This window comes from Lepus europaeus, chromosome 5 (genome assembly GCF_033115175.1).
Source record: "Lepus europaeus isolate LE1 chromosome 5, mLepTim1.pri, whole genome shotgun sequence".
Lineage (NCBI taxonomy): Eukaryota > Metazoa > Chordata > Mammalia > Lagomorpha > Leporidae > Lepus > Lepus europaeus.
This window is the reverse complement of record NC_084831.1, coordinates 33,919,541-33,945,750: the sequence shown is the minus strand read 5'-3', so window position 1 is coordinate 33,945,750 and position 26,210 is coordinate 33,919,541. Positions and strand designations below refer to the sequence as shown.

At 43.5% G+C, this 26,210-nt stretch overlaps 2 protein-coding genes across 4 annotated transcripts in view; one reads left to right on the top strand and one right to left on the bottom strand.

The window, feature by feature from the left end:
* Positions 1-2,503: 2,503 nt before the first annotated feature.
* LOC133759058 (basic salivary proline-rich protein 1-like) lies at positions 2,504-3,640 on the bottom strand. The gene has a single exon (XM_062190062.1). It carries the CDS (start codon positions 3,638-3,640, stop codon positions 2,504-2,506), a length of 1,137 nt encoding a protein of 378 aa, XP_062046046.1.
* The window catches only part of FOXJ3 (forkhead box J3), a 160,527-nt gene continuing 137,115 nt past the window's right edge, over positions 2,799-26,210 (top strand). The window contains exon 1 of one of the 3 annotated variants that reach the window (XM_062191084.1): positions 2,799-2,936. The gene's annotated coding sequence lies outside the window, so the exon portion shown is untranslated. The remainder of the gene's footprint in view (positions 2,937-26,210) is intronic. The other 2 variants (XM_062191083.1, XM_062191082.1) reach the window with 2 other exon arrangements.

Below are 26,210 nucleotides of genomic sequence, written 5' to 3'. Positions count from 1 at the left end.
CAGCTACTCCTGGGACAGTGAACAGCTCTCCTATGAGCTGACACTGGCCTTCCTACTGTCTTCGGGGCTTTTATTTTCAGAAGCCTGTATGTAATCTCTTGCCAGGCAGCTATGATGACTGCTTCCTTTTTACAGGTATGGAAACATAGACTAAGATAAACTAAATAACTTGATCTATGCATACAGGGAGTTACAGAATATTAGACTTGAACCCAGGTCTTCCCTCACAATCTAGCTTTAAGCTTTTCCTCCTCACAAGGTCCTCAGATCTCTCCTTAATGGTATGATTATTACACACATATTTTTATGTACATATATAATTTTGTACATACAATTTATGTACATACTTTTTTATGTGAGGAATGCTTCTCCAATTTTTCTTTTCTATAAACGTACTTCTAAAAAATTATTTTAACTTTTATTTGAAAGGCAGGAAAACAGGGGGAGAAACACAGAAAGAGGGAGAGAGGGAGAGAGGGAGAGAGGGAAAGAGGGGGAGAGAGAGAGAGAGAGAGAGAGAGAGAGAGAATGAAATCTTTCATTTACTGGTTCATTCCCCAAATGCCTTCTATAAATAGCCAGGACTAGGCCAGGCCAGAGTCAGGAGCCAGGGACTCAACCTAGGTTCCCAAGTGGGTGGCAGGGACCCAAGTACTTGAGCCATCACCTGCTGCCTCCCAGGGATGCGTCAGCAGGAAGCTGGAATCAGAAGTGCAGCAGGGACTTGAACCCAGGCACTCCTCTGCCCGACCCAGACTGTTCCTTACTTAGCACCCTTCTCCCTATAGCCTCACTTAGATGATGGTGGACTTTGAGACCTGAAAGGCTGGGAAGGCTGCCAGCATTAGCCATGCTATCAAGGATATGCCCCATGGCCTAGTAATAAATCAGGAACTTCCCATTCCCTTGGCAATGATGTTTTGGGAACTTCTGCTCTCAGGACAGCTGGCAAGGATGGCCTCTCCTTCAGGATCTCTGTGTCTCATCACAGTGTATTGTTAATTGTCTAAGCTACTTGCTTCCTACTATGAGTTCCTAAAGTATGGAGACTGTATTTAAAGTGTCCTACTCACTGCTGCCCTTGTCCAAGCCATCACCCTACACCGGAATGGAGCGTCTGGCTTCCTCTCACGGTCTCCTCTTAGTAGGAACTTTTTGAATGTACAAGTCATGCCCTAAAGCCCTGTAGTGGTTCTGTTTCAGCCAAGTGCTCACAGCAATCTACAAGTCTGATTTCGCCATTCTCTCACTCTGCTCCCCCTGTCCTGGCCTCCTCACTATTTCCAACACTTCCAGGAATATTTTTGCCTAAAGGCTTTTCCACTGGCTGTTCCCTCTGCTCCGGACACTCTTTCCCCAAATTCCCAAGGATCACACTCCCTTTCCTCTTTCAAGGCTCTGATTCAAGTTGCCTATGAACAGGGTTCACCCTGACAGGTCTATTTAAAAGCAGAACCCCTCTTCCCCGTTTTCTTCATACCCCTTATCCTGGTCTATTTTCCCACATCACTCAGCACCTTCTAACATACCACATAATTTTATTATGTTTATTATCTTTCTCATACTGGGTGACACCCTGAGAGGGAAGGGTATTTGTGCCTCCCTCTCCTCTGTTCACACATACCTCTAGAGCACTAAAGTAGGGTCTGGCAACCTTAGTAGTGATTAGCAATTATTGGAGGATGAATGAGTGAATGAATCTTGCTAGTCTTATCTAGAAAAGGAGTGACTGCTCTGAATTCCTGGTGCCTGGAAATGCTTGGTCAATCGCAGGTGTTCAATATTTGTAGAAGAAATGGGGTGCGCAGATCTTTTAACTACTGGAGGTCTTTATCTGATGTCTTTGAGGCAAATAATAATAATAAAAAAGTCCCCAGGCCAATTCACATAGGCAAATATCTGAGTATTCGAATATTGAGCTCCTACTGAGTTCAGAACCGTGCTTGGTGCTGTAGGTAGGGGAATACAAGGCTAACGCCAAGGAAGCGCTGGCAAATAAAAGGCAGCGATGCAATAAAGTGTGAAATTACAGGGCATTGTCATCGCTAGTTGTTAGAGAAAGAACGAGTGAAGAAGACGGACGTGGCAGTAAATCCCCAAGCCCACCCGTCGTCTGTACGCCCTTCTGAGCCCTCCACCTGCTGACAGCGGGCTCAGACCCTGCGCGCCCAGAGAACCAGAAGGTCCTTTCCACAGCTCCCACGCCTTTGTTTCGAGAAGCAAAGGCAGCCCCGGCTCGGCAGTGATGGGTCTAGAACCCGGGCCTCGTGAAGTTCTGAAAGGGCGTCCTGAAGCCCCAAGGCGCCTTTGTTGGCGACCGCAGAATCCGCGCTGTGCAAAGTCGGAAAGGGCTCCGGTTTCCCGGAGAGGCTAAGGTGGTGCTGGAGGTCGGCGGGACAGCGGGAGGTCACGCGGCGCCATTCCCCGGGAGCCTGGGACCCCTGGCACCCGGAGGCAGGGTCCTCGGTTCCCGGGCAGCCTCCGCGGCCCTCCCTCCAAAACGTCACTGAGAGGCGAGGCGACCCCAAACCGATCGGAACTGCCGGCCGCTAGTGGACGCTGGCTGCGTGGAGCCCCGAGGCACTACTTGTCCCAGCGGAGGAATCCCGCGCACGTCGAAGCGGCCGCGACGCGTACCAGTCGTGACGCCGCCGACGCCCGGCCGGTGGCGCAGCGACGTCGCGGGAGGCGGGGGCGACCGTGACGGCGGCGGCGGCCGCGGCGGCCGCGGCGGGGGCGGGAGAGGGAGCGGGTCGGGAAGTAGTTCCGGGTGCGCGGCCCCGGATGTTGGCTGCTCCCGCTGCTGCCGCCGCTCTCGGCGCTGCTCGGGGCCTCGGCCGCTCGCACCAGGCGCCGTTGGGACCTTTCCCGGGGGGGCGGAGACGCACTTAGCGGCCGGGGGCTCGGCCGGGCCGTCCCGGCCTGCGCAGCCTGAGGTGAGTGCCCGCCGCCGAGGCGGCCGCGCCGGGGCAACGGGGCGAGGAGGCGGGGCTGGGGCATCTCCCGGGACGGAGGCTGGGGCTGCCCTCGGAGAGACGTCCTCTCCCTGCGCTCCCTCGCGGCCGCGCCGTGAGGTGGGCGGCGGGCGGCGCGGGGGGCCGGGGCCTGGGCCGGGGCCTGGCGGGCGGCGAGGGCTGATCCCTCCCTCCCCCGCGGCGCTGCTCCTCAGCTGCTGCTGCCCCTCAGCCGGGAAGCGGCAGCTCCGCGCCTCCCGCCCCTCCCCCAGCTGGGGCCCCGGGGGAGGGGGACCAGACGTGGCTCCCCGTGGGCGCCGGGGCCAGCGAGCGTCCCCTTTCGCCTGGAAGCTGCACCCTGGCCTGGGCCAGCCCTCGAACCCCGGGCAACGGTGCGGCTTCTCCCCTTGAAGCTTGGGGGCGCTTCTCGGCCGCGAAGGCGGGGCAGCCCCTCGCGCCTGGCGGTGCCCCGCGGGGTGCGGAGGCCCGTGCGGGGGCCCGCGCCCCTGCCCATCCTGTCGCGGTGTCCTTTGCTGGCGTGAGGGCAAAGGCAGCCGTTCCATGCGGACGTGTTGCTGTCCTGTGTGTGTTGCATCCTGCCCACGTGGTAGGGTGTCCCCCCCCTCCCCCTCCATTTTTGCAGCTGGTGAGGAGGGAGGTTCGCGGGATGGTTTTTCCTCTGCCATTTCCTCTCGGTGGCGTGGAAGGTGTGAGGGTCAGTTCGCTGTGCTGATGCCGGCCTTGGGTTTCGTGGTCGAATCGAGAGTTGGGCTCTGGAAACTGAGACCAGAAGGGGACACACCAGGGCTCAGTTTCACTGACATCTTTTCTCCTCTCCCGTTAGCCCTCGGGTTCTTTTTTCTGCTACAGTCAGAATAAACGCTGGCTACGGCTGCGCCGGGCTGTATAGTTTTTCTTTCTCTGCTTTTGGTGTGCATGGTTGGCGAAGGCTTTTCTGTGCTGTCTCAGTGCGGTGTATGTGTCTGTGCTGTTCCTAGTTGCGTTCTACTCCCAGGGAGGTAGAAATTGAGGATACCTTTTTTGTCGTCTTCTAACGTCGACTTTGTTTTTATTTTTTCCTTCTATTTTGTTTCCCAGTGAAAACGCCTGTCTGCTTTAGGGATATTCATAACTCTCTTGCAAGGCAGCACCAGATAGTTTCATGCAGTTATTTCTTGGAAGCTCTTTGATTTCACTTTCCCTCCCTTTCTGTTGAGTACCAATGCACTGTTTTTTCTGTAACCGGTTTTGGGCAGTTTTTTTCTTTCCTTAATGTCTCTTCCAGGTTAAGGTTTCCAGGTTGTTTCCATCTTCCCGTGTTTTGCTCTGTTGAGACCACAGATTACTCCCTTCCCGAGGAACGGCCACAGAAGCAAGGAGAGAAGCTTTTTATTTCTTCTAGACCTTAGCAAATATTTTTGAGAAAACAGCAACTCCTCTCCTTTTTTCTATTAGGTTGTATATAGATGCGACTGAATTTTTTAGGTTCTTAGATGTATCTGGGGATTTATCTTTTCTCTCAGTTTTGTGTGTTGAAATTGCGGTGAATATCGTTCTTGGTTTTGTGCTGGGGAGTTTCTCATGCCTTTATTAGGTGTTTTTCATTCACTTGGGTGAAACAAAAAAATCTTACTGTTTTGAAGTCATTTTTAAGATACCAGAATGGCCAGCATTCTCATTTGATTTATGTTTCACATTGTTCTTTCTCTTTCGTTGTATTTTTGATGTTCTCTTCCTTTTATCCTCTGTAGGCATTAATATAGTGTTTTTTTCTTTTCATGTAGAATAAAAATACTCAAATACAGATTTTATATGCTTGCATAATGCTGAGTATGGGTGGGGCAGTGGAAAATAGAGAATGTTCTGATACATTCTGAAGCTTTTTTTGTTTTTTTAGTAAGTCAGCATTTGTGTACTTCTGCAAAATACCGTGCTATCCATGTGTGAAGTAGTTTGTGTAAAGAGACACAAGGTATAAAATAAGGGTCTCAGCTTCAATTTCGTTGAAAGAACAGACGTTATTTGTTCTTTTGGAGAAACGACATTTATGTTATTTATGATTACCAAATAACGTAACACTTTTGGTTGGGATAAGATGCCACCAGGGTCAGGGATGTAAGTGATGGTTGAAAAAGAACTTTCCAAAGAGGAAGAGGTGTATTTCAGGAGAATGAAGGGGCACGTGCAAAGGCAGAGAATGTGGCAGCTTAGAACAGACTTCAAGCAGCTTGACTGTCACAGAAAATCTGTATTGGAGAATAATCATAAATGAGTTTAGGATTGGTTAGAGGGTGTTGGTGGTGGATCTTTCTGGGTAGAGAATTTGGTTTGGTAGAGTACCACAGTAGCCTAAAGAGTGAGAATTTAAGTTTTCTTGTTAGCTGAATATGTTGGGAGGAGAGATTGACTAGAATGTACTTGGAGACTTTTAGGAATAGGAAGTTAAGGATCTGACACACAGTAGTAATTGTGGAAATAAACAGCTAACATTTATTGAGTACTTACTATATGCAAGGCATCATTCTAAGGTCTTTACATGTTTTTTAACTCATTGAGTCTTCATAATAAAAGTAATGAAGTCTAATAATCATGAAGGGACTTTGGGGCAAGTTATTTAACCTTATGCATTAAGTCATTGTCATATACAGCAAATACTAAGGGTGAAATGTAGATTTTGCACTGGCAGGGGCATAGTGGTAAAGCACATGTGAGTTGATGTGTCTTGGGAGGGAAGTTGTATAATGGGGACAGAGTTTTGAGGTTTGGAACTTTGGGCCACATAGTAGGATAATAAGTAAGAAAGCATTTTGAGAAGCACCAGAAAGTACGTTAGTGCTCAGAATCCAGACATAGGAAGATTTTCTACAAGGTAAGGTTGTTGACAATATCAAATGGAGTCTTCAAGTTCAGAGAACAGGGATCATGATGAGAAGACTGATGAACTAGACCAGAAAGAGGTAATTTGTAGTCTTAGAATTTTGGAAAGGATAAGAACAAATGCTAAGTTTGTTTTTCACAGCATTTATAGTGATATTATGGGCTGATTTTATAATTCTTAGTATTTTCTCCTAATGCAGTTTTTCCATTGTAATTTTAAAAAAAGATTTATTTATTTATTTGAGAGGCAAAGTTACAGACAGAGACAAGGAGAGATCTTCTTTCTGCTGATTGACTCCCTACATAGCTGGGCCGATCTGATGCCAGGAGCCAGGAGCTTCTTCCAGGTCTCCCACATGGGTGCAGGGGCCCAAGCAGTTGAGCCATCTTCCACTGCTTTCCCAGACCATTAGCAGGGAGCTGGATCAGAAGTGGAGCAGCTGGGACTGGAACCGATACCCATTGGGATGCCAGTGCTGAAGGTCTCCACCTACTGTGTCACAGAGCTGGCTCCTCCATTCTCATTCTTGCTCACATGTCAGAGCTACCCAAACATCAGAAAACTCATCATTTAAAAAGAAATGCGTTCTAAAGTCAGTGGTTTCATACTTTTAACAGTTCTCTTCTTAAACTTTTCTTCTTTTAAAAAATGTTTTGATAACAGTTTGCATACTATGCAGTTTGCTCATTTGAAACATACAGTTCAGTGGTTTTTAGTTGTATTCACAAAATTGTATAATAATCACAATAATTTTTAGAACATCATTTCTAAATGAAACCCAGTACCAAATAGCAGCTGCTCCCCAATTCCTCTTCTCCTCAGTCCTAGGCAACACTAGAATACTTAGCATTTCTGTGGATGTGCCTGTTCTGGATATTTCCTATCAATGGAATCATACCTAAAGGTCTTTTATGTCTGGCTTCTTTAATTTATCTTACCTTTCAAGGGTTATCCATGTTGTAGAGTGCATCGAGATTTCATTCCTTTCTGTTGCTGAGTTATATTCCACTGTATATACTACATTTTAAAAATGATTTATCATTTGATGGAATTTGGATTTCTTACTTTTTTAAACCCTTCCCCATCTTCATCTAATCCTCCCCCTGCCAATCCCTCCCTGGCTTTTCTTTTAGTGTATAACTTCTGCCATGCATTTTGATAGGTACTGTGATATAAAGATGAGTAAGCATGGCCCTTGACCATTCATAGCTTTAATAGTTTATGCATGTTTTTTCTTACGTTATCTCATTTGATCTCTCAACAACCCGGTGATACAGGCAGAAATCTCTTTAAGATAAACACTTTGAAGTTTGGTTTAGGTAACTTGTCTATAGTTAACTTGGAGCAAAATCTTCCTAATCCATGTCTGTGCTATTTCTACTACTGTATGCTGCTTTCGTAATTTTAAAGGATCCCCATGTAAATTCCTGGAGTCTTAGAATTGAGAAATCCATTTACTTGGAGAATCATTAAGTTTGAGAGTCAGAGACAGAAACAGAGTGAGCACAAAGAGAATGTGTGAGCTCCCACCCACTGATTCACTCCCCAGATGCCTGTGTTGGCCAGTACTGGGCTGAAGCTGGATCTGGGAACACCATCCAGGTGTCCTACATGAGTGGCAGGAATCCCGTAACTTGAGCCATCTTTGCCACCTCCCAGGTCTTTATCAGCAGGAAGCTAGAGTCAGGCATTGAACCCAATGATGTGGGAAGCAGGCATCTCAGCAGACAAGTGTCCTAAACACTAGTCTAAGTGCCTACCCCCAAACCACTGATTTTTAGTGGTTAATCCTCAAGACTTGAAGTATTACTTGTTTGTGTTTTAGATAGGTCCTTTCATATTTTCCCTTTAAGAATTTTAATGAGGATTAATGTGAAGATAGTGATAGTAATAATAGCTTTCTGAGACCTTACTATGGGCCCAAAACTGATCTAAGTATATTTATTAGTATATAATTCTCACATCAACCTAGGTGATAGATTTTATTATTACCAAAGTTGTGCAAATGAAGGAATGACCACTGAGCGGTTAGGTAGCTTGCCTCTAAGTGTACATGGCTAGCAATGAAAGAGCCAGGATTTGAACCCTGCAGTCTATTTTCAGAACTCAGTAGCTCTTAGTGACTGCAATGTTCTGTTTTCTGCGTTACTAATTAATAGAGGGTAATATATCAAGTAAGGGCGTGACCAGAATATGAAGACTGGATTTGAATATAGTTGGGGAAGCAGTTAAGCAGCAAACTTAACTTGACATTGCATCCACATTTAAATATGGACCTCGTACCACAGTATACAAAGATACATGTTATTTAAACATTCAGGTAGAATTTTTTTTTTGGTTCCTGCTGATAGCCTCTCAACTCAGAAATTACATTATTTTCACTGCTCCTCTTGGCTTCGTTAGTCCCTTAGCTTTCCACATTGCCACTATTCAGAAACTTTGGCTTGACTCAACCAACTAAAGTGCACTTTTACCTCTCCTCAGCCTTCCTTTAACTGTGAATTTTTGTTTTCCATTTTGAACAGTTAGCCTTTCAGTTTTAGCGAGAGGTACTCTACCTCCTCCACTCCAAAACTCAGAAAACACCACAGTGTCATTTTTAACAACTGTCAAAAATTTTGACCATCTTAATTGGTATAACTAGATTTTAGTGCACAAATAAGAACCAAAGCACAGTGTTTTGGTTAAAGAGATTGACTTATGCTGAAATTGGAGAAGGCATCTGTTGTACAGGATTTTTGATTTAATAGAATTTGTTATAACCAGATCAGCAAAGCATTATTACTGTAGGCCATCTGTTGGGATATGGAAATAGCTTTGTTTTATGGAACCAGATGTTATATTTATAACAATGGCATTCTACTTACTTTAAGTAACCTTTTGTAGTTAGGTACCTTTGGCTGCTATTCTGTTTGACATATACCAGCTGATAATCTGGGAATGTGATTTCTTTCAGAGTGGCTAATAGTCTTCTCTTGGATGAGGACAAAACAAATGAGACTCATGTTGTCAAATTTTAGTGGTATAATAGATAAAATATAGGATAAATATGAATGTATGTATAGGATAATTAGTATCCTATTTGAAAATAACTCTTATTTTGGGGCTAGCATTGCAGCATAGCGGGTAACGACAGCATCCCATATGAGTGCCGGTTCATATCCTGGCTGTTCCACTTCTGATCCAGCTCCCTGCTAATGGCTTGCAAAAAGCAGCAGAGGATAGCCCAAGTACTTGGGCCCCTGCCACCCATGTGGAAGACCTGGCTTTGGTGTTGTTCAGCCCTGGTCATTGCAGCCATCTGAGGAGTGAACCATTGGATGGAAGATGTCTCTATCTCTCCCTCTCACTGTATAACTTTAATTTCAGATAAATAATTTTTTAAATAAAATAACTCTTACTTTGATACCGTTAGTAGATCTAGTTTTTTTTTTTTTTTTAAAGATATATTTATTTATTGGAAAGTCAGAGTTACAGCGAAGAGAGATTGAGACAGAGAGAGAGATATCGTCTATCTACTTGTTCACTTCCCAGGTGGCTCCAACAGCTGGGATTGGGTCAGGCCAAAGCCAGGAGCCTCTTCCGGGTCTCTCACGTGGGTGGCAAGGGTCCATGCACTTGGCTATCTCCCGCTGTTTTCCCAGACCTTGATCAAGGAGCTGGATCAGAAGTGGAGCAGCTGGGACATGAACCATGCCGGTGTTACAGGTGGTGGCTTTACTGACTATGCCACAATGCCGGCCCCAGTAGATCTAGTTTCTTTCTATTTTTTTTTTAAAGATTTATTCATTTGAAAGAGTTAGAGAAGGAGAGGCAGAGAGAGGTCTTCCATCTGCTGGTTCACTCCCCAGTTGGCCGCAGTGGCCGAAGCTGTGCCAATCTGAAGCCAGGAGCCAGGAGATTCTTCCTGGTCTCCCACGTGGATGCAGGGGCCCAAGGACTTGAGCCATCCTCTACTGTTTTCCCAGGCCACAGCAGAGAGCTGTATTGGAAGTGGAGCAGCTGGGACTTGAACTGGCACCGAGATGGGGTGCTGGCACTGCAGGCGGTGGCTTTATCCAGTAAACCACAATGCTGACCCCAGATCGAATTTCAAATAATGACTAAGCCAGTTCCATTACTCCAGGAATTCTATTGTAAATCTAAAGTGATTTCATTTGATGTAATCAGACTAACTTTAACACTGCATTGTCTGATTTATTTCTCATCATCACTGAGTAAAGACTACTATAAAGGACTCATTTATGGAGTGCAGTAAAGGGAACTGCTGTTAGAATATGGTCTTAGAGAAAATTAATTATTTTGAAAAAAAAAATTATGTAGGATCTCTGTCTTTAATGTGCTGTACATTGCTATTTAATGCTATAATTAGTAATCCAATGGTAGTTTTTTCACTCGATGTTGCTATATGGGCAAAATGTTGAAACCTTTACCTAATATATACTAAATTGATCTTCTGTATACAAAGAGAATTGAAAATGAATCTTTACATGAATGGAAGGGGAAAGGGAGTGGGAGGGGGGAGGGTTGCGGGCGGGAGGGAAGTTATGGGAGGGGGGAAGCCATTGTAACCCACAAGCTATACTTTGGAAATTTATATTCATTAAATAAAAGTTTAAAAAAAAAAAAAAGAATATGGTCTTAGATTCTCTTCTGGGTTGAATGCTAACAATTTGAGGGCTAGGGTGGGAATTTTTAGTCTCCAAAAGCTGCGTGTTATTTTTTATCTTCAGGTCATATATAGAGAAGGTCATGGATTCTCTTCAAGAATTTTTTTTTCGAGCTCTGAGAATCACTTTATTGCACGCGTTGTGGGGAGCACGGAGCCCTGGGAGCACACAGCGGGCCCCATCCAGGTGAGCCCCTCAAGGGCTGGGGGCCCCAGGCAAGATCCTGGAGCCTTGGAGAGATCCGGAAGGTGTTGGCTGCTGCCTTTGCAGTTGCTCCTGCTGGAGCCTGGCCCTGGCCTGGGTGGTGTTGTAGATGGCCGTGATGATCCGGTCCTTTTCATCCATAAAGTCACGGTGCACCTTCTCCATCTTCCTGAAGGCAGCGTAGTGCAGCATGAGTAGGAGGCAGTACCCCAGCACCCGCTGGTTGTGCTTTGGCTGCTGCTGCCTGGTCCCTGGCCTCTGCGGCCTCACACTGTGAAACTGGGCCCAGTACTGCGCATTAGGGGTTCCCAGGAGCTGTGTGTTTGGCGGGCAGGATTGGCATGGGCTGTGGAGGCTAGCTGAGCGGAGCTGGTGGTCATAGCTGCGACAGCTCTACTCACGGCTGAGCTTGCGGTATGCCTCACTCAGCTCCAGGAAGACCCTGTGTCTGAAGGCGACTATCCAGTAAACTTTCAGCCAGAGTTTTCACCTAGAGCATGAAGGTAAATGCTGTAACTGAGTTCTGCTACCTATTTGAGTTCTTACTGATATAATGATGTCAAGGAAAGCAGATTGATGCTTGATTGATTGGTAGAGTATGATGTCAATTTTTCCTTGTTGAAAGCCTCAGAAGTTGGAATCAGCTGTTTCCTAAGATTGAGCCCTCACTTGACTTGGACACCATTAATAGTCTTAGTTTCTAATAATTGCTGTGTGTTGAAACAAATTTGTGAGAGAACTGGGTGGTTGGGGAAGACTGCTAGAACACAACTAGTAAGTTTCAGCTTCTTTTTGGCTACAGAGAGATGGAATTAGGTAGTGATGTAATGTGGTGGAAGTAGGTTATTAAGAGCCTGAATTTTTCCTGTTGGTTGCGTGAATGCTTATTAGATAATTAAAAATAACCTAAAGTTTCTGTGGCTTGGCTTAGAACATTGGGAAATTAACTTTAGGCATTAACAATCAAATATACTGTGGTCAGGAGCAAGGTTGGTACTTTTCAGTGAAGATGGAACAAGCTGTCATGACAGGACGTGAATGATACATGGCTTTTAGAGTGGTTACATCTGTGAATATTTGACAAACTGCCCTGTGTAATATGTGTCATAGACTGATAGTAATGTCTTACTATACACACAGATATATATATATATACACACACACAGATAACAATCACCCTCAGAAGTGGTACGTTTGCATATGAGAGGAAGCCATGATTTATATTTTATATTTATAGGGCATGTGTATTTGAAAGATTTCCATCTTATATTTGAATAATATTTTCCAAAGCCCTTTTCTCTGATCTGTTGTATTTTAGAGCCTCTGTGATACAAGTAGGGCAAGTACTACTACTGTTGACAAATGGGGAAAAGGAGATATAAGCTAAGATTTATTAAATGTCATCTGATTATTGAGTAGTAGAACAGTTGCTAGAATCCAAACCCAGCATTCTTCTGATCTTGTATTCTTTCTAAGTAGAAAACTGACAGTTTTGATGAGAAACATACTTCGGACTTTACAGATTAAGATTATGGACCACTAAGGACATGGTTAATTTGAGCACAACATGTTTGATGATAGTTTTAGACTCAGGGGACATAAAATTCTAGTGGGGTTTCCTTTGTTAAATTTAAGCTCATTTCTAGGTACTAGAAACATTTTTTCTTGAATCTGCATTCTTTGACTATGTGACTATGTAGAATTCTGGAGGTGAGGATGGGAGGGAATCAAAATGGAACCTTTACTCTTTACTGTAGGTCTAGTTTAGGAAGCACATATCTATAAAATGTTGACATCGAGAAATTAGACTTATAATATGATTATTCTGAGAGTAGCTGGGTTACTGTTACAGTGTGAAATCTTTTGTTTCTTGCTTGGTGAGTAGGAAGACTGACAACATAAAGAAGTTCCCACCGCATAGAAAAGAAGACTGGGAGAGGATGCCTCTCAATGGATAAGTTAAATTTTCTCCTTGGACCTGTCCATATTTTCTATGTTCTCTACAGTGAGCGTATTTTATTTTTATAGGTAGAAAAAGAAAACATACTATTTTTGTGGATCAAATGAGAATTTGGGAGGCAGAAATGTAAATTTTAGACTTTTAGTTAAAACACTTGATGGCTATCAGAGTGTTTTACTTTCTAAGTAGTTATGTTAATAAATGAATGTGACATATCATTTGGTGATAATTTCATAGGTCAGGTTATTAGTATAAGAGGGCACTTGAAAAAATTTGTGGAAAATGGAATGAGTGAAAACAAATTTCTTTTGGTGCAAAAAGTTGGAATTCATGGGGCTTGTGTTGTGGTGTGGTGAGCGACGCTACCACCTGGAATGCCAGCATTCCATATGGGCGCTAGTTGGTGTCCTGGCTGCTCCACTTCCAATCCAGCTCTCTGTTAATGGCATTCCATATGGGCGCTAGTTGGTGTCCTGGCTGCTCCACTTCCAATCCAGCTCTCTGTTAATGGCCTGGGAAAAGCAATGGAGGGTGGTCATCCATTTGGGATACCAGGATGCAGCTCCTGGCTTCAGCCTGGGCCAGCCCTGGCCATGTGGCCATCTGGAAAGTGAATCAGTAGGTGGAAGATCTCTCTCTCTCTCTCTCTCTCTCTCTTTTTTTTTTTTTTTAACAGGCAGAGTGGACAGTGAGCGCGTGAGAGAAAGGTCTTCCTTTGCCGTTGGTTCACCCTCCAATGGCCGCCGCAGAGCGGCCGGCGGGCCACGGCTGGCGCACTGCCCTGATCCGAAGCCAGGAGCCAGGTGCTTCTCTTGGTTTCCCATGTGGGTGCAGGGCCCAAGGAATTGGGCCATCCTCCCCTGCACTCCCGGGCCACAGCAGAGAGCTGGACTGGAAGAGGGGCAACTGGGACAGAATCTGGCGCCCTGACCGGTACTAGAACCAGGTGTGCCGGCACCGCAGGCGGAGGATTAGCCTATTGAGCTGTGGCGCCAGCCTTCTCCCTCTCTCTTTATAACTCTTGATTTTCAAAATAAATTAATAAAATCTTAAAAAACAAAGTCATGAAAATATGTATTATGAGAACACTGCATGGATTTCAAAACTTCTTACACCAAAATAAACTTATCTTTTCATTCCATTTTTTCCCACAATTTTTATTACTTTATTTGAGAGTTACAGAGAGAGGGAGAGAGAGAAATCGATCTTCTGTCCTCTGGCTCACTCCCCAAGTGGCTGCAATGGCTGGGGCTGGACCAAATTGAAGACAGAAGCCCAGAAATCCAGCCGGCGCCACGGCTCACTAGGCTAATCCTCCGCCTTGCGGCGCCGGCACACCGGGTTCTAGTCCCGGTCGGGGCACCGATCCTGTCCCGGTTGCCCCTCTTCCAGGCCAGCTCTCTGCTGTGGCCAGGGAGTGCAGTGGAGGATGGTCCAAGTCCTTGGGCCCTGCACCCCATGGGAGACCAGGATAAGCACCTGGCTCCTGCCATCGGATCAGCGCGGTGCGCCGGCCGCAGCGCGCTACCGCGGCGGCCATTGGAGGGTGAACCAACGGCAAAAGGAAGACCTTTCTCTCTGTCTCTCTCTCACTGTCCACTCTGCCTGTCAAAAAAAAGAAGCCCAGAAATCCATCTGGGTTCTGATGTGTGTGGTAAGGGCAAGCACTTGAGCCATCTTCTGCTGCTTTCCTAGGTGTATCAGAAAGGAGCTGGATTGGAAGTGGAACGACTTAACATGAACTGGTGCCCATTTGGAATGCGAGTATCATGGGCGGAGGCTTAACTAACCTGCTGAGCCACAATGCCGGCCCCTTCACAATCTTTTTTTTTTTTTAAGATTTATTTGTTTATTTGTAAGTCAGAGTTACACAGAGAGAAAAGGAGAGGTAGAGAGAGAGAGGTCTTCCTTCCACTGGTTCACTCCCCAGTTGGCCACAACGGCAGGAGCTGCGCCGATCCGAAGCCAGGAGCTTCTGGATCTCCCACGTGGGTGCAGGGGCCCAAGTCCTTCTGCTTTCCCAGGCCATAGCAGAGAACTGGATTGAAAGTGGAGCAGCCATGTCTCGAACTGGCACACATAGGGGATGCTGACACTGTAGACGGTGGCTTTACCTGCTGCATTACACAGCGCTGGCCCCCACAGACTTTTTGAAGTAACCTTTTACTAAGTAGTTTAGGTGTTTCTTTGCGTTAGAATTTTTGTTTAGCTCTACTGATTGAGAAATTAATTTTAGTCCCCTGGAAGTAACCAAGACAGAATATTTATCAATAAATGGCCTAAAAATAGCACTCTAGTTTGGTGAAAACTTATGGATTTACTCAAATACTTCTATTCCCTGGCGGGTTCCTAACAAGCGAAACCAAATTGCTTGTGCTTTTATAAGATACTGTTGTTATCTAGGGACACTGGTCTCATTCATTTCTCATTCAGTCTTGTGCTCCTTTATTCACTAGCTGCTCTGTCTTGGGCATTGCACTAAATACTGGGAGCATGAGTGAAAAGCAAGGTTCCTGCCAGCAAAGATCATAATTTTTAGTTTGGAAGAGACATTCTGTAGATATCCTTGGCATATGAAGAAAATCCTGCAATTTCTTCTGTTTTCTAGTGTTAACTAGATAGGAAGAATGACTAACTTATTTGAAGAACTTGATGTATTTCAGGGTGAGGATAGATGGCTTTAAGAGGAGCTAATGGTGTCATAGTTACTTCTCTGTGAAATCCTGAAAATCATTGGTCTAAGGGATTTTCTTGTCTAATGAGTGTTTCTTACTGAGGTAGATGACCTGGCTGTTGAGATTTATATGAGATTTGCTTTGGGAGCACAATTAAGTAATTTCATATTGACTCTTCTAGGATGGAGACAGTGTCTTTTTTGCTTTTTATCTTCTGTGTAGTTGTGAGCCACTTAGTAACAGGGATGCCTGAGATGTGCTGTTACGAGATTTTTGTTGTTGTGTAAGCATCAGAGTCTACTTAATACAAACTAAGATGTCTACCATGTCACTGGACAATATAATCGCTATAGTACCATTTTTTGTATGTGCAGTCTGTTGCTGACTGAAATGTCATAGCAGGTGGATGTACTTTACACTGTGCGTGACACATAGTAGAGCATTATGCTATTTATGATAATAAAAGAAAGGACATTTCATGTTTAAGCTTTGTTTTAAGGATTTTAATATCACTATCACATTAGATTATATAAATATAAATGTCCTTAAAAAGTTCATGAAAAATGTAATTGTGAAAAGCTGCATTCATTTAAATATTTATGTGTGTGTATATATATATATAGAGAGAGAGAGAGAGAGAGAAAGAGAGCGAGAGCGTGTGAGTGCTGTCATCCTCTGTTTTACTCCCCTGTATGTCTGCAATAGCTGGACCTGGACCAGGTTAAAGATGGGAACTGAGAACTTAATCTAGGTATCTCACATGGGTGGCAGGAACCCAATTACTTTAGCCATTACCTCTGTCTTTTGGAGTCTGCAGTAGCAGGAAGCTGGAGTTAGGAGTGTATTCAGGTATCAAACACAGGCACTATGATATGGGACACAGGCATCTTTTTTTTTAAGCGTTTATTCATCTTTTTATTTGTTATAATGAATATGAAAATTATGCAAAATCCTTAAAAGTATTATCTTTAAATATTCCACTACACAATAAACAAACTACTTTATGCAAATTAAGTCAAATAACAGGCTGATTTGCTCAGGAAGAGCAAATAGGAGTTAAAAACAATATGATAATTTATAACAATTTAGGCAGTAGGTTACTGAACATAAACACTATTAAATCAGCATCCTATGAATATATGTGGAAGAAAGTAAGGAAAAAAATCTTTCCTGAAGTTAATTAACTCAATAAAATGCTTATATTTATGCATAATGGGAAAATGTCAATGAGAAATTATTTTTCATCTTTTTTTTTTTAGAAAACTTTTATTTAATATAAATTTCGACAGTACAACTTTTGGATTATAGCAGTTTTTCCCTCTATAACCACCCTCCCACCCTCAAATTATTCCATCTCCTCTTCTTCTCCCATCCCATTCTTTATTAAGATTCATTTTTAATTATCTTTATATACAGAAGATCAACTTAGTATATCCTAAGTAAAGATTTCAACAGTTTGCACCCACACAGTATAAAGTACTGTTTGAAGACTAGTTTTTTGTTTTTTTTTTGACAGGCAGAGTGGACAGTGAGCGAGAGAGACAGAGAAAAAGATCTTCCTTTTGCCGTTGGTTCACCCTCCAATGGCCGCCGCGGTTGGCGTGCTGCAGCCTGCGCACCACGCTGATCTGATGGCAGGAGCCAGGTGCTTCTCCTGGTCTCCCATGGGGTGCAGGGCCCAAGGACTTGGGCCATCCTCCACTGCACTCCCTGGCCACAGCAGAGAGCTGGCCTGGAAGAGGGGCAACCGGGACAGAATCCGGTGCCCCGACCAGGACTAGAACCCGGTGTGCCGGCACCACAAGGCGGAGGATTAGCCTAGTGAGCCATGGTGCCGGCTTGAAGACTAGTTTTACTGTTAATTCTCATAGTACAACACATTAAGGACAGAGATCCTGCATGGGGACTAAGTGCACAGTGACTCCTGTTGTTGATTTAACAGTTGACACTCTTATTTATGACGTCAGTAATCACCTGAGGCTCTTGTCATGAGCTGCCAAGGCTATGGAAGCCTCTTGAGTTCACAAATTCTGGCCTTATTTAGACAAGGCCATAATCAAAGTGGGAGTTCTCTCCTCCCTTCGGAGAAAGGTAACTCCTTCTTTGATGGCCCATTCTTTCTCATTTAGGTCATTTTTTGCCACAGTTATCTTGGCTTTCCATACCTGAGAAACTCATGGGCTTTTTAGCCAGATCCAAATGCCTTAAGGACTGATTCTGAGGCCAGAGTGCTGTTAAGGGCATTTACCATTCTATGAGTCTGCTGTGTGTCCCACTTCCCATGTTGGATCGTTCTCTCCTTTTTAATTCTATCAATTATTATTAGCAGACACTGGTCTTATTTATGTGATCCTTTTGACATTTAATCCTATCTTTATGATCAGTTATGAACGTGAACTGATCACTTTAACTAGTAAGATGGCCTTGGTACCTGCCAACTTAATGGGATTTGGAGTCCCATGGCACGTTTCTAGCTTTACCATTAGGGGTAGGTCCAAGTGAGCATGTGCCGAACTGTACATCTCCCCCCTCTCTTATTCCCACTCTTATATTTAAGAGGGATAATTTTCAGTTGAATTAAACACCTAAGAATAATTGTGTGTTAATTAAAGAATTCAACCAGTGGCATTAAGAAGAAAAAGAAAATACTAAAAAGAATAAAATAGTAAGCTGTTCCTTGACAGTCAGGACAAGGGCTGATCAAGTCATTGTTTCTCATAGGGGACTCAGGCATCTTAATTGGGGTCCACCTCAATTTGAAAAAAAAAATTTTTGCATCAAAATAAACTTTTAATTCTGTTTTTTATGAACTTTTCCTGAGTATCCTTGTGTAGTCCTTTGACTATCCTGAGAACACCAATAGATGTTAGTCTGTCTGTTGTTAGTTCTAAATGAGAGAAAATTTGCTTCTAACTTCATTTCTTTTTTCTAACCCTTCTCCCCCTATGAATTGGAGAACCTACCCTGTCTTCTTTCACAGTATGACTCTTTAAATATTTACAGGTGGTTATTTCAGCAGCTATTTCTTGAGTACCTATGCATTCAAGAATCTGTCCTGGGCATTGTGAGGCATCCAAAAGTAATTAGGAGGCATGGTCTGTTTACAAGAAATGAATACAGTTAAAGACCCAAGGGTTTGTTGAGAAGAGTGTTTTTGCTTATGGTATCAAGAAAGCTTCATGGGAAGGGGTAGTGTTTGAGTTGAGATTAGAGATGGGATAGGATATTTTGGACTGACAACGTAACCAGAGATTTAGAGATTCAGAAGCACAGTGCAAGTTAGAGGGGTAGAGAGAGACCTAGGTTGGTTGTTTATCAAACTTTCCTCCAAGATGTTCAAAGTGTTCATTGTATCCTCAGTACTTGGAGGAGGGTTTGACAAATATTTGGGTCTCAGTAAATATTTGTTGAATGAATGAGTAAATTGTCACATTTGGTAAATGGAAAATATATCCTTTACTTGGACATCCACAAAGCAGTTTAATATTAAACAGTTTGATAACTCTTTTAGAGGGGGAAAAAGTGTTTATCTCAAATGATACTGATTATGTAATTCCCATGAACAACTCTTAAAATCCTTTGGAGAACATTATGCTGGGTCTATATGGAAGAGTTGAGATGGAAGGCTGGGAAATGTTTTCTTCTCCAAGCTAAATATACCCAGTTTCTTCAGTCACTCTACACTTGACATTTGGTTTCTAAACTCCTCACTAGTCTGGTATCACCCCCAGCAAGCCTTCTAGCTTGTAAATGTGCTTAAAATGTGGTACTCCAAACAGAACACAATACTGTACTTGTGAACTGACCAGTGTAGAGTGCATGGGACCCTTACCCTCCTTGATCTGGATAGTGTTCTAATAATGAAGCCTAAGATTGTGTTTTATTTCTTTTTAGCAGCTGAGTCACTCTCTTGGCTCATACTCAGTTCTCACAGTAATTTACAAGAAGTTCTTTGAGCAGATTCAGAGATTTCCTATTAGTAGGTCTAACAAATGAATGCTCATTTTCTTCTGATTGAGTCTAGGTTGTTTTCTCAGAAGTACTAATCATTCTTAGCTTCTTGAAATCTGAGAAAGAAAAGAATTGTACAATGCTGGAGTTGAGCAAGTAACATCTGAAGACTTTCATCAATTGCCTTGCTGATTGTACTCAAAAGTATATAAAATAGAATGAATGCCTGTTTATCATTAGTGACATTCAACCATTCTTTGCCAAATATGCCTCAAATAATTTTCCTTTTTCTTTTTTTGCTGAAGTAGTTAATTTCCCATTGTTTTTCATTTTTAGAAAGTTTAACTGCATAAAATTGTAATATTTATGGGGTAAATGTGATGTTTTGTTACTTGTATACATTGCATAATACCCAGTCAGGGTAAGTATGTTTATTTTTTCGAGCATTGCACGTTGATTTATAGTAAAAGCATCTAAAATCCTATTTTCCAGGTTTTTTAAACTAGAGAAATATATGGTGCATTAATATTAGCTGTAGTCACATACTGTGCAAAAGAAACCCAGCCTTCTTACTCCTATCTATCTATAACTTAGGACCTGTCCACCAGCCTTTTTCCATCTTCCTGCCCCATTTCCCTCCCCAGCTTCTGGTAACCGTTTTATGTATATTTCTTTTTTTTTTTTTAATTAAAGATTTATTTATTTATTTGGCAGGCAGAATTACAGAAAGGCAGAGGCAGAGATAAAGAGATCTTCCATCTGCTAATTCACTTCCCAAATGGCTGTAATAGCTGGAGCTGGGCTGATCCAAAGCCAGGAGCTTCTTCCTGGTCCTCCACGTGGTTGCAGGGGTCTGAGAACTTGGGCCATCTTATACTGCTTTCCCAGGCCATAGCAGATGTGGATCTGATGTGGAGCAGCTGGGATTTGAACTGGTTGACACCCATACGGGATGCTGGCACTGCAGATGTCGACTTTACCTGCTACACCACAGCACCAGCCCCTCTTTCTTTTTAAAATATTTGAAAGGCAGAGTGTCAGAGAGAAAGGGAGAGACAGAAAGATCTTCTGTATGCTAGTTTACCACTGCAACAGCCAGGGCTGGGCCAGGCTGAAGCCAGGAGTCAGCAACTCCATCCATGTATGTGATGGGGAACCCAAATACTTGGACCTTCTTCCCCTGCATTCCCAGGCACATTAGCAGGAAGCTGGATCTGAAGTGGCAAAGCTGATACTCAAACCCAAACTGATATTCCCATATGGGATGCAAGTGTCACAAGTGGTGGCTTAACTCACTGTGCTACAATGCCAGCCCCCTGCTCTTTTTTTTTTTTTTTTTTTTTAAGATTTATTTTATTTATTTGAAAGACAGTTACAGAGAGAGGTCTTCTGTCCTCTGGTTCACTCCTCAGATGGCTACAACGGCTGGAGCTGAGCAGATCCAAAGCCAGGAGCTTCTTCTGGGTCTCCCTTGTGGGTGCAGGGGCCCAAGGACTTGAGCCAACTTCTGCTGCTTTCCCAGGTGCATTAGCAGGGAGCTGGGTGGGAAGTGGAGCAGCTAGGACAGAAACTGGTACCCATATGGGATACTGGCACTGCATGCCAGGCTTTAAAGTGCTGCGCCACAGTGCCAGCTCCTGCTGTTGAAATTTTAACTTCAGTGATATCATCTATTCTCTAGATGCCACGTAAGCGTGAGATCATGTGATATTTGTCTTTCTGTATTTGACCAACTTCATTTAACATAATCTCCAGTTCCATTCATGTTGTTGCAAATGACAAGATTTCATCTTTTTTTATGACTTATACACCGTTGTATATATGTACCATGTTTTCTTTATCCATTCATTAATAGGTGGACTCTTGGGTGGTTTCCACTTCTGGGCTGTTGCGAATGGTGCAGAATGAGTATGGGAATGGAGATACCTCTGACATGAAGGATTTTGACATCTCTTTGATAGGTGGATTTCATTTCCTTTGGATATGTACCTGTGAGTAGGATTGTTGGATCACATGATAGTTCTATCTTTAATTTTTTGAGGGACTGCCATCTTTTTTCCAAAATGGCTGTACTAATTTATATTCCCACCAGTGTTGTGCAGGGGTTCGCCTTTCTCTACATCTTCGCCAACCCTTGTTGTCATTTGTCTTTTTGGTAGTTCAGTCTTACTAGAGTGATGTGATACCTCATTTGCTGAAGTATTTTAAAGAAAATTATAGACAAGCATCAGTGTGCATTTCTAAAGAACAGACTTTTTTTTTTTTTTTTTAAACAGGCAGAGTGGACAGTGACAGACAGAGAGGTCTTCCTTTTCTGTTGGTTTACCCCCCAAATGGCCGCTACGGCCGCTGCGCTGTGCTACCACGCCGATCCGAAGCCAGGAGCCAGGTGCTTCTCCTGGTCTCCCATGCGGGTGCAGGGCCCAAGAACTTGCGCCGTCCTCCACTGCCTTTCTGGGCACAACAGAGAGCTGGACTGGAAAAGAAGCAACCGGGACAGAATCCGGCACCCCGACCGGGACTAGAACCTGGGGTGCTGGCCCCGCAGGTGGAGGATTAGCCTAGTGAGCTGCAGTGCCGGCCCAGACTTTTTTTAAAGATTTATTTCTTTATTTGAAAGTGAGAGCTTGGGGGGGGGGGGGGGCGGGGAAGAAGGAGAGTGTGTGGGAGAGAGAGAGAGAAGGGTGTCTTCCATCACTGCTGATTTACTCCCCAGATGGCCACAATGGCTGAGACTGGACCAAGCTGAAGCCAGGAGCTTCATCTGGGTCTCTCATGTGGGTGGCAGGGGCCCAAGCACTTGGCCATCTTGAGCTGCTTTACGCAGGCCATTAGCATGGAGCTGGATTGGAAGTGGAGCAGCTGTACACAAACCAGTGCCCATATGGGATTCCTGGTGTTGCAGGAAGTTCTACCTGCTATGCCACAACACTAGGTTCCACAGATATTTTCCTGTATAACCACATGCCATTGTATCTAAGAAAATGGACAGTATGTTTAGATGTCATCTAATACCCAGTTCAAAGGTCCCTGTTATTTGATGATGTCTGTGTACAGTTGTTTATTAATTGAGTCAAGATCCAAAGTCCATACACTGCTGCATTTTCTTTTTTTAAAAAAAAAAATTATTTATTTTATTTGAAAGTCAGTTTCATAGAGAGAGGAGGAGAGGCAGAGAAAGTCTTCCATCTGCTGGTTCACTCCCCACTAGGCTGCAACGGCTGGAGCTGTGCCTATCTGAAGCCAGGAGCCAGGAGCTTCCTCCAGGTCTCCCACGTGGGTGCTGGGGCCCAAGGACTTGGGCCATCTTCTGTTGCTTTCCCAGGCCATAGCAGAGAGCTGGATTTTTGGAAGTGGAGCAGCCAGGACCTGAACCGGTGCCCATATGGGATGCTGGTGCTGCAGGTGGCGACTTTACTTGCTATGCCACAGCACTGACCCCTATTTTATTTTTTTCTAAAATTTCTTTTTTTTGACAGGCAGAGTGGACAGTGAGAGAGAGAGAGACAGAGAGACAGAGAAAAAGGTCTTCCTTTGCCGTTGGTTCACCTCTCAAATGGCTGCTACGGCTGGCACGCTGCGGCTGGCGCACTGTGCCGATCCGAAGCCAGGAGCCAGGTGCTTCTCCTGGTCTCCCATGCGGGTACAGGGCCCAAGGACTTGGGCCATCCTCCACTGCACTCCCTGGCCACAGCAGAGAGCTGGACTGGAACAGGGGCAGCTGGGACAGAATCCGGCGCCCTGACCGGGACTAGAACGCGGGGTGCCTGCACCGCAGGTGGAGGATTAGCCTATTGAGCCGCGGCGCCGGCCTAAAATTTCTTTATTTCTAATCACCAATGGGTTATCTCCCAACTCCCCTTCTAGTTTTTGGTGTAATTTGTCTTTTCTGCTCCTTTGGCCCTTCTTGTTGCTTACTGTACCAAATTCTGTTGCTATTCCTTTTGAAATGTCTATCAGATTTTTCCTTTGAATCAGTAAGCATTTTTATGCAAAATGTGTTAGGCATTATGGGTAATATAAAGTTTAAATATATGTATCTGGATCACTAGGAACCAGCAGTCCAGTGGAAGACACAGAATGCATAGAAAATAGTACAAAATGGGTTATTTTCCCTCCAGTGGGCCATGCTCTGATTATAAGACACTCCCATTTTTTTCCCCTTGGAAAATGCTGCCAGTAAAATCTTCTTAATACATCATTTAATCTTGCAGTGATAAAGAACCTATGGTTGATTCTTTCTTGAATCAGTCCAAAATATACTGTTTTTGGCTTGTCACTCATTGTTTCCAGTGGCCCACCATTATTCTCAAGTGGAACTAAAACCAGGTTTATATTGTCATGTAGAATTTTCATTTTTTCCAGCAAGATTATAAACATATTGAGTGGAAATCATGTTGTTTTCTTTTTCTGTACAATGCTAGACACTTAGTAAGTATTTTTGGAGAGTCTTGGTACATACACCAGGCATGTTCTTCCTATCTACTTACTTTTCCAGAGTCAGCTGGAGCTTCTGCTAGATAAAAGCAGATAATCCAGATCTGGTTCTTTTTATTCCCAAAGTCACCTTAAAATAGTCCTGTTAGTGGTCAAAGTCAAGGATGACAGACACATGGTTTGCCTATTACCAGTTTCCCAACACCTTGTCAGTGGCAGACTACTAAATGATGCTTATTGAGCATGGTTAACAAGTGATACGAAATCTTTCTGCTGTCTTTGTCTTAAACCAGTATTTCTTGAATTAAACTGCTTCAGAATCAGCTGAGATGCCTTTTTTTTTTTTTTTTTTGACAGGCAGAGTGGACAGTGAGAGAGAGAGAGAGAGACAGAGAAAAAGGTCTTCCTTTTGCCGTTGGTTCACCCTCCAATGGCTGTTGAGCTGCGGCCGGCGCACCGCGCTGATCCGATGGCAGGAGCCAGGTGCTTCTCCTGGTCTCCCATGGGGTGCAGGGCCCAAGCACTTGGGCCATCCTCCACTGCACTCCCTGGCCGCAGCAGAGAGCTGGCCTGGAAGAGGGGCAACCGGGACTAGAACCCGGTGTGCCAGCGCCGCAAGGCAGAGGATTAGCCTATTGAGCCACAGTGCCGGCCTGAGATGCTTTTAATTAGCAGATTTCTGGGTTTCTTTCTAGACTCCTAAATCAGAATTTCCAGGAATGGCTAAGAACTTAGAAAGTCAGCAGTGTTTTTTTTTTTTTTTTTTTTTTAATGATTGTGGGGAACAGGAAGATAATTTTTATCTTGTTGAATACCTGTAGCAGTGGAAACTTTATCACTTTCTGTCTCTTGATTTGCAGTACAGCATTTCATTCTTCTGACAACCAGTAAAGTTTTGATAGGTTCAATTTACTTTTTAGAGGTATGGTAGAATCTCTTGCTTTGAATTACACCAGGCAAAGCACATTAATCAAATGGCCTGGATAAAGATACAGAGGTGGCATCTTGGTTTTCTAAATATAACAGAGCTCAGATTTAAAGCCTCCAAATCATTCAGCCCTCTGAACACTCATTCTATCTTTGTTTAGTGAGTACCTTTAGAAGTTGTCTAAAATGGAAGAGTTCAACAGTTTTGGAGTGGACAATCTTTTGAACTTTTCATATTTCATGTATATTCAATAAGGGAGGACTTAAAGGGGACTTAATTTCTTGTGTTTCTCCCAGATTTTTCCATAAAAATAAGTTTTTATATTGGAAAAACATTTTTTGTTAGACCCCAGTCTGATTTTGGGTCTGGGTATTGTGATAAACTTATTGAACCAAGTAGACAAACTGAAGCTTCAAGATTATCCAGTGAGTTAATGACAGGCCCAGAAATAGAATCCTGTGTTACTTGCTTGGGTTATGATTTGTTTTGAGGAGTGTAGCCTGTGATCTGTTTACATAAATTGCAGGATGTAAGGTTTTGGGTTTGGAAGAAGTTATAGTTCTGTGATATCTGGTCAGGAAGCTCCCTTCCCCCACATTACCACCTGTTTGATTGACCATGGTCCTAAACCATGGAGGAAAAAGATTGGCAGTTGGTTCAGTATTTAACCACTCTTAGAAGTCACAGGCTGATTGTTGGTTTGCTTTTTTCCCTGTTTTTCTGTTAGTCTTTTCTTGGCCCTGGCCTTATTTTAGTAGAAGTGGGGTATAGCTAAGAACTTGGTTTGTTGAAAGTGGTAGAATTTTAGAATTCTTTTTTTTTTGGTATATAAAACATTTTAAATGGATAATATGTGTATCTTTGTTAAACATGTTTAATGAATAAACGATATGGTTTGGAAACAGTAGAGGCCACTAGGAAAGAAACACCTTAGTATTTCCAGGGATTATAAATTTGAAAATCATTTATTTCAGTAATGTTGCTTTCTGGTGAAGTCATTAATTTTGCTCTACCCTTCCTGTTCCAGCTTGGGGGTTGGGAATGGTTTCTGTGGCACTAGTGAGGGAAGATACAAAAACATGCCAGAAAAAGACTCCCCCACCCCCAGCATCTTTGTTGAGATACAGTTCACTAATGTTGAATTCACCTATTTAAAGTGTAAAATTCAGTGCTTTTCAGTATATTCACAGGATTATGCAACCATCATGACAATTTAATTTTAGAACATTTCCCTCCCCCCTCTAAAAGAAATCCCATACCCACTAGCAGTTAATCTTTATTCTCCTTTTACCTCTTTCTTCTTTGCCCCCTGGTGGCCCTAAAAAACGACTAATCATTCATCTAAAATCTAATTACTAGTGTAAATTTGTGTGGACATTTGATATCCATGGATTTATCCAATATGTTTTGAAGAATGGTATGGTGTTGTAGTATGTATCATTCTTTTTTATTGGCAAACAGTATTCCATTGCGTGAATATAGCACATTTTATCTCTCCGTCAGTTGACAGGCATTTGGATTGTTACCACTTCTTTGCTATTGTGATTTAATGC

What these genes read in the sequence shown, in the direction of transcription:
- LOC133759058 (XM_062190062.1), bottom strand. Translation starts at nt 3,640, where the DNA reads ATGGCAGAGGAAAAACCATCCCGCGAACCTCCCTCCTCACCAGCTGCA.